Source organism: Pelmatolapia mariae, linkage group LG5 (assembly GCF_036321145.2).
Source record: "Pelmatolapia mariae isolate MD_Pm_ZW linkage group LG5, Pm_UMD_F_2, whole genome shotgun sequence".
Taxonomy (NCBI): domain Eukaryota; kingdom Metazoa; phylum Chordata; class Actinopteri; order Cichliformes; family Cichlidae; genus Pelmatolapia; species Pelmatolapia mariae.
In genome coordinates, this window is record NC_086231.1 from 23,214,084 (window position 1) to 23,225,164 (window position 11,081).

General features: G+C 37.7%; 1 protein-coding gene across 1 annotated transcript; it reads right to left on the reverse strand.

Moving 5' to 3' along the window:
- Nucleotides 1-549: 549 nt before the first annotated feature.
- Nucleotides 550-8,963, reverse strand: si:ch1073-456m8.1 (leucine-rich repeat flightless-interacting protein 1). The gene is made up of 6 exons (XM_063474300.1): nt 8,588-8,963; nt 8,203-8,277; nt 6,189-6,227; nt 5,770-5,931; nt 5,533-5,616; nt 550-2,942 (listed from the first exon to the last, which is right to left on the reverse strand). Exons 1-6 carry the CDS (start codon nt 8,684-8,686, stop codon nt 2,439-2,441), a joined length of 963 nt encoding a protein of 320 aa, XP_063330370.1. The 5' UTR covers nt 8,687-8,963; the 3' UTR covers nt 550-2,438.
- Between the last annotated feature and the right edge of the window lie 2,118 nt (nt 8,964-11,081).

The window sequence follows — 11,081 nt, forward strand, 5'->3', positions numbered from 1 at the left end:
AGACTTGGAAGATGGTGCATTTTCTTTTACCCCCATAATGGCCAATAGGGTGTTTAAAATTAAACTGAAAACGATTTACAAAGAAGAAAGTAATTAAAATGATTTACTTAGTTGCACCCGGAACAGCAACAAACCTTTGTGTCACTTACTTTGAAGTTACTCATAATATGAAAGTAAAGATGACCTGATTTCTCCATATTTTGTGCAAATAATGATGGAACATGATGTGCTCAAAATAAGTGAAGAAAACAAAAATCTATCCATTCCTGCTTTCATTTGTAAACTGTTATTTTATGTGATTCCCAGAAATCAGTCTGAAAAAGGGAAGGCAACCTTTACCTTTAGTGTACTAAATATATAATCAGTTATATGATCGGTCATGAGTCTCCTAGAATGAGGTGTTTAACTGATCATCAGAGATTTGAAAGACGAGCAGGCGTTAACACGTTCCTTGATAATTAGGCTTGAATGTCAAGCTGCTTATTAAGTCATTATTTGTTTTTATTCACTTTCTCCATATTTTAAATGCAAGTTGACAGAAACGGCACAAAGCATTACTCACTCATTTTATTATGATATAAATGTATGGCATTAACATTTAAATCTGAACATCTATTTCAAAGCCAATGATAAGAGTTGAAAATATTACAAACAGAAAAAAGGCATCATACATAAAAGGATGTATTTTCAGTACTTTTGTGTGAAATTAAAGAAAAAAAACAATTTGGCTGCACAGCAACATGTCAAAGGTCATTTCCTTTTCTTTCTTTTTTTTTGTATCACCAGGAAAACTTGAAAATGAACTGTCTATGGATGTTGGTGTTATAATTCATTTGCCATCACCTGACTGCTCAAGAACTGACCACAGTATCACCACACAGCACTAAAATAACAGTAACCTCCTAAACCTACGTACATTTGACAGTCGATGCTACAGGTTATAAAGAACTAGCAACAACCTGTATTAAAACCAAAAATGATACACAGCTAAATGCAGCAACTTCAACATAACCCGTGCAGATTTATTGTTCTGCTTCTGTCTTCCACAAGAGATCCATTTATCAATATATGCTTTTTTAATCATTAAAGTCCAGCCTGATATGTTCAAAACTTCAATTATTTGTCAACTTTGTTAAATCGACTTTGTAAACTGGGGAATAAAAGAATGATACATGGTCTACAAAGTAAACTGACACTGAAAATCCCTTTTTAAAAAAGTATTTGTAACAGCAAATAAGACATCAAAGTATTATTCATTACATGTAGTTGATAGTATTGCATGCAAACACACTCATAAATGACACAAACCTGTGTGCATTTTGGAAATCAGTATACATTCATAGGTGCTCGTGCAGGCTACGGATCATAGATGAAGTGAGGAGTCTACTTTTGATTCTGGCACAATTAAAAAAAAAGTAAAAAGGCATTAAAAATGTTACATACAAAGTGTTTTACAGCAATGAAAGACATCTGAAGAGGCAATGTTCAGCAAGTTCCACTGCGAATGTGCAAACATGCAGTATGTCCTTGCAGGCAGACAAAAAAAATCCAGCCTGCAGTGGTCAGCTCGTCAGGTCTGGCTGACACATTTGGTTAAAAAAGGGAATGTTGGCTTTAATGTAATCTGACAAATAAATGTCACAATATAAGAACTTTAAAAAGTGCAAATGCAGCCAAATCCATTTTCCGTCTATTTTTTTAATAATAACACATAAAAATTTTAAGACTTTGAGGCTTTGAATAAATGGACTGCCTATTTGAAATCACCAGACTTCCAAGTCCAAGAAAAACATGAGAGAAACCAGCAACACAGCCTGATCAAAATCCTTATGATCAAATTTAAGTTAACAATAACTTCACAGAAAAGAAACCTCTGTGTTTGTAATGTCTTCTTCTGGTTGAAGCTAAAACAGCTGCTGTGGAGATTCTTACCGAGACAGATAAATCGTGACTTTTGTCTTGACTGCTGCTTGTGTATAAAATATCCTTCTTAAAATCAAAAAGGTAAACAGTCAAAGCAACATGGAGTATGTTCCATGTTTTGCAACATGCATAAAAAAACCCAACCCAAACACTTACGACAGACTTGAATTAAATGATTGGCAAATAACATAAAGTAGTCAGCGAAATTTTAGCTTGTAAACCTGAGATCGTTCAGCACAATTTTTAAAAATGTAACTTCTACTACAGTGTATCATAACTAGGGCTCTAACTAATCTTTTCAACTTTTCATTATAGATTAAGCTGCCAATTATTTCCACAGTTATTCTACTAATGATTTTCTCATAAAATGTCAAACTATTGACTAGCAACATCTAATCTCAACTGATTTTTGTAAGAACAGAAATATCTAACTTCAAATCAAAATGCTGCTGGATTTTATCAAGTTATGAACTATTTTATCTCTGACCTTACTCAGTAGTAGATGAAACATAAATTTAAGACAAAATGCAGCTTTCATTGTTTTTGGTGCCTTCGACCTCACTGCTGAGGGCTTCTCCATTATTAGACGGGCTCTTCTTTGTGTTCTCTGCATCGTGAGGCAGCTCCAAAGTGTCTCCGTCACCTGGAAAGATCCTGTCCTGCTCTGGAGTCTCATCGAATGCATCCTTGTAGGCACTTATGCTGTCCGAGTCGTTTTCGTCCAGCATGGGATCTAGTCCATCTGCTGCCCCGTTTTCATAAGGTCTCTGGTGGACCCCATCCTCAGCGACCAGGCTGTCCAGTGCAAGAGAAGGCTGGTGACACATGGGCTTATTTACCATTCTCCACTGCTTCTCCTCTGTGCCCTCACTCTGTCCTCTTTGCACTGCAGCTCCCAATCCATCGTTGCTGCTGTGAGAGGAGGAGCTCTCGACTTTGTTGGCATTATTTCTTATTTTATGTCCCTGCATTATTGCTTTAGCCATCTCACCTGGACCTGATAGTTTGTTATTTCCTTCCTGCAAGGTGTAAACAAAGAAAAGCATATGCAGTGCTCATTCATAGAAAATATAATTACAGTGTTTTTTAAAAGATCTTGAGCCATCAATCATCTCTTTTTGGAAGGAAAACAGGAAATATGTGCAGTAATTTATTGAAACATGTAAACACTAGTGCTGGGCGATATGACGATATATATCGTGTGGACGATAGAAAAGTGTCTATCGTGCCATTTGTCTTCTATCGTTTGTATCGTACTAACCCAAATTTTATAAATTATTACATGAAATATATAATTAACCCTTTACAACTGGTCGGAGCAGGTACACTCCGTTTTACCTAACTATTTTTAAATCCCTGTAGAACTGGAACCACATAAGGTAGTGCAATAATTTTTTTTTTGCATGTGAAACCGGAGTTGTACTTACATCTTATGCCATTAGCTTGTCCAAAGTCACGGTTTCCTTCCACATATAACTTTGCAAAAATTGCATAAGAAGCACTTGCAGCAACAAAAACATAATATTCCAAACTTGCAGCAACAAAAACACAATATTCCAGAAACAGGCATTGCCGACGTTCATAAGACTTCCTACGTTGGCATATACGTCAGCGCGAACTATCGCACGTCCGACATTACCTGCCCAAACCCGGAAGTGACGTCATTTTCGCGAAAGGGCCTTATAAGCCTATGTTGGTGTTTTTAAAAGACATGTTTGACTTTATGCTTTTCTGTATCGTTTCTGGGATGCTTAGAACTCAAATTACACTGTTGGAAATAGTTTATTTTGATGCATTATAATATTTATTTTCATTTTTCCTGTAGTATATAAAAATTAGTGTATCTCAAAAATAAAACTATGAAGACACTCAAAATAAATTTCTCGTGGTTGGAAACTTTTGTATTTACAGTTTTGAGGGATACACCGCTTAAATTTTTTTTAACTAGAAATATATGTAAAAAACAAAAAAACGATTTTCAATTTTTTTGTAGTTTATTGCACTACAAGTTTTTGCAATTTATGTAGTTACTATGGACTTAATGCATACATATTATTAAAATTTGGGCTATAACGGTTGTATTGATATATGGAAACTTGAAATACTCCCACAAATGGCACTACAGCATGTAAAAACATAAAGATAAGCTCTGGCGGACTTGGTTCTATGGTAGGTCTTAAAGGGTTAAATAGCCTGTGGCAAATATATTAGTGTTGTCTTCTCACTATACATGCTCTTAACTTTATGCAAGTAAATAATATGGTATAAAAAAATGATATTTTTCGCAAAGAAACTCCGTCTCGTGGTTTGCTGCTGTACGTGCACCCGGATTTGCGACATACTTTACGGTAACTCAAAACAAAGACTGCACCCTCGGCACTCGCTGTTTACAGACTGCGTACTTTCCAGATGACCACAGGTCAGGTCGTATATCGTGATATATATCGTTATCGTGATATAAAATAATTCATATCGTGATAAATATTTTTTCCATATCGCCCAGCACTAGTAAACACACAAATAAAGTATATAAGACACAAACAAATAGGATTTTGGCTGCCTTTTGTTTTTGCCTCTTTGAGAACCATCTTGTTGGTGCAAAAATATTGTGGTGTCATCTTTAGCTTTTTCTGTACATTTTAACTAAATAAATCAGAACAAATGTTTAAAAATGAACTAAAATTGTTGTCTGTTATGTGTAGTCACAGCACTGGTTAATCCCTTGAGTTAGGTGTCTTTTTTAAGCTTGAATGATTCATAGGTAAGTATTAAGCTGCTTAACAACATCAACAACGACAAAAAAAAAAAAAAAAAAAAAAAAGAAATCGAAAAAGTCTGTCTCCTTGGAAGCAAAATATAAATAAATGAGGAGTGGTCCAAGACTTTTGCACAGTATTGTATATTTTAAAGCTATTCTTGAGAATTTTTATTCCTACTCTCCACTCAGCTAACACTATCTAAACAGAGAAGATAAGAAAAGCAAGAAGTCAGACTCTTGAAGAAGAGCATTACCGCTCCAGGTTTAAAGTAGAATAACCTGTGCAGACTCCTGATTGTCCTTCACACTAGACACTCAGCATAATTAAGTGGGGTACCAGGCTAGAGGTCAAGTGATCAGACTATTTTCACCATGAAAAATAAAGAGATTACTCCAAAACGTGTTATGCACCACCACAAATTGTTTTTATAAGGACAACACAAGAATGGACAAGGTGTGGAAGTTTTAGGAGTGGAAAATGAGTAACAGTAATTGAAATAAGTGATTGTGCCAGTCTCAAACAAATGTGGCTTGGATACTTAAGTACTTCTGTACTTTTCTAACTTCTTCATTTCGTTTTCAGGGCTTTTTTCCCAGAAAGACGAGACTCAGTTGCTAAAACCCTTAAGGACGAAACTAAACCACAACACACAGAAAATCTTGTATGCCCAGGCCTGCCGTGTCTCCGGGTTACACACCCAGAAAAAAAACAAAACAACGACATAGCATCGCCATCATTCATATTCACGAGCGATCACACGCCTGACAGACTGTTGCGTAAAAGGTTCCCTTTACATCTTTATAAACAAATTCGGAGCCTCTGCAAGCTTACATAAACGGTCTCACATTACCTCTTTTAATCTTTCCACTTCTTGCATCAAAGAGTGCACCATGCTCTCCAGTTTCCTTTTGGCCTCCCTCTCTCGCTCCAACTCCTACAAATGCAAAGAGACAGCAGCAGCTCGTTAGTGTCACAATCTGTTGTAATCACAAACAACGACTTTATACACACACACACACACACACACAAAAGGATTTCTAAGAGACTTTAAGACTTTACTTAGTGTTTAGGTTCGACCTGGACTTACCAAACTAGCCTGTCCAGCTTCTCTCTGGGCTTCAGCCAGCAGCTCCTCTACACCCTCCAGTGTGTCCTGCAGGACGTCCACCTGGAACAACAGAGCCTCTCGCTCGACCTCCAGCCCACGCAGCTCTTGCACCGCCTCTTCATAGCTGGCCTGCAGCTCTAGCTATATCACAAAGTTACACGGTAACAGATCAGTGTAGGCAACTTCAGGAGAACGCATGCCAGTCAGTGGGAGTGCTCGTTGAGCTCTCAGAGGCAACCATCTGTGGGAGGCCTCCTGTGGTAGCGTGACAATGCCTCCCTATGTAAAGGAATATGCTTCACTGCTGTGATTTATTACTGTGAGCACAGCCTTCAATAGCAGTAAACATCATTATATTTATAGCAACAATAAGGAGGATAATGGTGAGAAATCGTTACCATTTCTGGTAGTCCCATGAAGAGGTCCTGCTCAGATTGCTGAAAGTAAAGGAAAACAAATAATTTTAATAAAAAACATTTAAGTATTTTGAGTTAAAATCAGCACAAAGCAGTTTAAATGAGGCATACTGGATCCTCTCCTGTTGGTCCCCTTTAACTCAATCATGAACAATGACCTTAAAATTTAAAGTTACACAAATTCTGTTATTATAAGCTTCAAAATAAACTTTACTGCATCTTACAAAAGATAGCTTTGATTATTTGTCCACTTTATTCATACGAGTCTCTTACAGGAGTTTGTTACTTATATTTATAAATCAATTAATGCCGACAGCTGCTGTCAAACACGTGTAAATGAATTAATACTGAATGGAAAATAAGCATTGTAAAGGTTTTCCCTTCAATTCATACCATGCCAAGTCATAACACGGTCATCTTGGGGCACTTTACAAAGTCAGGTCAACAACTTACATAATGAAGACAGAAATGTTCCCTTTAGGAAGCTCTTGGCCGCAGTAGGAAAGGAAATGCCTCTTTAACAGGAAGAAATCTCTGACAGAAGCACTTCTGTTTCCGCATTTAATGTTGTGGCCATTTTCCCATAACTGATAGGCTTTTTACATAATTGATGACGCAGACAAAAGCTCTGCTCTAGTTGGGAGTTATTAGACTGTGATCTCCTGACCAAAAGGATCCCATTAAGAAAAACATACACACACAAATTTAAAATCATAACTCAACTCAATGCTTCAGTTTCTGGGTCCTGGGAATGCGTAGCCTTGCAGTCACCCTGTCAGTTACCGAGTAGAAGTACAACCATCTCTATTTTTACAAAATATCTAGTTAACCTGTGACTTTTTTATTTTAATAATAATCTTTTAAAACTGGGTTACTCATGCTGTACAACATGCTTTCGGAGGTTTCAGATAGACAAGCTTGTTTAGTACAAGTTTGACTGAACTAGTAAAAATAAGGAAGCCATACAAACACGAGATATCGCCATTTATTGCTGTACTAAAAGTTCTGAAGCAAACCATCTTCTGCAATTTGGAAAGTACCATTTCATGGTTTTACTGCTCCGTCACTACTGGCAGTCACACGGTTTTCATTTCAAACATTTCTCTCCTAACTACAAAGAAAGACCCAGATATTTACAGATGTAACTGCAACAGCTGTTTAAAAAAATGATTTCATTTACTTTATAAATCCAGTGCCAGAGATGTCAGCAGGATCCACAAACTAATCCTCAAGCCTGGACCCATCATTGGTCAGAATTTGGAGGCATTTGAGTCAGTCAGAGACCGGAGGTCAGTGAACAAACTGCTCTCTGTCATGGACAACGCATCATATCCACTCTGCTCCACACTTCTGAGCCAGCAGAGCTCCTTCTCACTGCCATAAACAACTCAGGAAATCATTCCCATTGTTCTCTATAAAGCTGTATAAGAACTCCTCGTTCTGTGACAGGTGATCACACATGTCAGACATGTGATTCCACACATATTTCTATTATACCTTCATGCACTTATAGCATACATATTATGTACTAATGCAGTTTGCATTACTCTTCCACAATGCCAGTCTTGCTTTTACTATTTTAAACTGTCTTCATATTTACTTTAATTTGTTATTGTTATACTATGAGAGAAAGTTTTTCCATTCTATCACATATAAGGTCTTTACTAGACCCCTGTGGCGCTTTAACTTTGTTAATTATTGTAGGCTGCACTATTTTTATTCTTCATCTTGCTGCTGTAGCATAATCATTTTTTTTGTGGATCTATAAAGTATATATCCATCTATCTATCCATCCATCCACTTTTTGGCATGACTGACCATAACTAGACAGCAATCTGTGTCACAAGATACAAAACCTTTAGACTCTCGGCCTATGCAAGCGTCTCATCCCAGAGGTATTAGGTAGCACTGCGTGTCCATCACATATACAATGCTGTAACACTGAGACAACAATGAGTTCATCTCATCGAGTGTCAGTTTTTATGCTAGCTACTACCTGGCTGTCACTCCTCCTCTTCAGGGTGCTCGCTCTGCTGTCGCTTCTTGTCACACGTCTGGAGGAGCTGTCAGTCTGATGAGAAGACGAAAACACATCTCAGGCGGAGTCTGAGCATCACCACCACCACCATCATCATCATCATCATCATCATCATCATCATCATCATCATCATGAGCCACAAAAACAAAACAACGAACAGCTAACAGCGCTAACGCCGAGGAAGTGAAGTGAAGCGACGGGCCTGACGAGTGCTCCGTTTACCCTAGCCGTCTGTTTATTTTAAGTGTTGAACAAATTAAAAACACCAAACTTATTCGGTTTTTTAAAACAGCTGTGACGTTTGACACTGACGTTAACGACGCCGTGATTTCTGTCCGCTCACCTCTTTGATAATACTGCGCAGAGACTCGTCCTCGCTCATTCCCCGAGAAAACGAGCGCTTCTTCGGTGAACCACTGCTGTCCAGCGTGACCGAGTGCATGTTGTACGCGTTATATTACGTTTTTCTTTATATAAGAGACACCTCCGGGCTCTCTGGCTGAAGTGGTGTTTTGTACTTGTTTCCTACGCAGCTACAGGGAGCTACACCCAGGCCCTGATCTACGGAAAGCCGCAGGGACCAAACCGTGTTTAACGCCGCCCTCGCTCCGCCCACTCTCTCTGAACAGTCAAATATCCGTCTTTTTCGGGAGACATGGGTCACGTTTGTGGCTGTGGGGGGTTCAAATATGACTTTTGGTTTGTTGTAAAGTTAGGGGAGAGCATTCTGGTGCATGGCTGGAATTAATCAGTGAAAAAAGCCTGCTGTTTTTTTAGTAAAGTTATAGGTACTTTTACAAACGTGACCAGAACAATGAAAAGTGAGGTTTAACAGGACTTTTCCTGTGAGAAAATAAGAAATCCCTTTTATTCAGTAGCTTATAGAGCAACTTTTGGAAGCAGTGACTTGAAGTAATATTTTTTTTGTATGATTTTATCAGTCTCACATCATTGTGGAGGACTTTATGACCCATTCTTCTTTACAGCGTTGCTTCAGTTCATTTCATTTATCTTAATGTCTCTTAAGATCTCACCAAAGCCATTTACTGCTTCTGTGCTTGGGATTATTGTCCTGTTGCATTACCCACATTGGGCCAAGCTTTAGCTGTTAGACATGTGGCCTCACATTTGAGTATACTTTGGTATAAAGAATAGTTCATGACTGCAAATATCTTTTAGCTGCAAAACAAGCCAAAATCATTACACTTCCACCACAATGCTTGACAGCTGGTATGAGGTGTTTGTGCAAATATGCTGTGTTTGGCTTTCTGCAAATGTGATGCTGTGAATTATGGTCAAAAACCTACACTTTGGTCTTGTCTATCCAAAGGACATTGTTTCAGAAGTCTTGAGGTTTGTTCAGATGCAACTTTGCAAACATAAACTGTGTTGCCATGTTCATTTATGAGAGAAGACGCTTTCTTATTCTTATTATTTTCTTATTTAATTACGAATTGAAAATGATGAACTTGATCAATCATAAGTCATTTGGCTCAGAATAGTAAGGATTTCTACCACTTACAGACTTTGAACGCCACATACTTTTATTCCAATAAACTGGAACCAATCTGAGAACACAGACAGCAATGCTTCTTTACAGAGATAAGCCAACTCCCTCACTACTCAACCTTGACAGCAACTTTTATTGATTAATCTGTCAATTTAGCCTTTTCTTTGTCTTTTCACTCTACTCGCATATAGTGATTTTTGCCCTGTCATGGTGTGAAAACACAGGTTTCTGACAAAGTTAACCTCCACAAGACCTGGATCCTGAAACTGAAGTGTTTGTACAACTTTACAAACCAAACTATTTGACAGCTGAAGAACTTAAGATGGCAGTCAATACATGACAAAGCAAAGGTTTTTTGCTTTGTCTTATTGTTGTTGTTGTTTTTTAACATGTGTTACTTATCATTTAAACAAAGGGTGAAAGAGGAAGTGGAGAAAAAAGTGAACAACTGCAACAGGAAATGAGGAAACAGTTCAAACCCCCTAAATATATAATGATATTTACACAGTGTATGACTCAAAAGCTGTACACTGTTATTCATCCCAGATATGTGTGTTTATTGCACACAGATGATCACGACATAGTCTCATATCTTGATACAGGGTTTCTATAATTGTAGGTAAATGTAGTAATATATCAGCCTACGCACTGGTTAAATAGAAATGTTCATACAACTTCCTTCACCTTTAAGGTGATTGACTGAATACAAAATCTGCACATTGCTCTTGTGCAGCGGACCAGACCCTCAATTTGGAGCAAAAACTCCAAACCAGGTTTAAATTTTTCCTTGAGCTGTCCTCTGAACTGTAGTTTGTCACTGCGTAGCAACAGCGAGGACTGCTTATTGTAGACTCAGTGCTATGACACTTTGTTGAATCAATGACTGCCTCATTAATGACTGTTTTTTCTGGTGTGCGTGAGATATAACTGTTATTCAAAAAGAGGCTGGCCCTTTTTTTTTTACACCCATCAATGCAAAGACCATGAGGTTTACTGAAACCAGATCTATTTCACTGTGTATATATCATGTAGAAACCTCATTGATCATTTTACATGAAGTCTTACAAAGCCTTTCTGAGCTTCAGTGTTTGTATGTGGGTTTAGTATGTTAAGGCTCTAAGTAGATGTTAGATCAGCAAATCTGATCATGCAAATGATTCACACTTTATCTGCATACATGAACAGAAAAACATGCAAACGTGCAGAGGACGGACGAGTGGCAACTGCAGTAGAATAAACATGAGTGTCTCATCACTTCAGGACTCATTCGTTTTTGTCTTTTGATCCAGTTTGCTAATGATTTATCTTAACGGAGCAACCGTTAAAT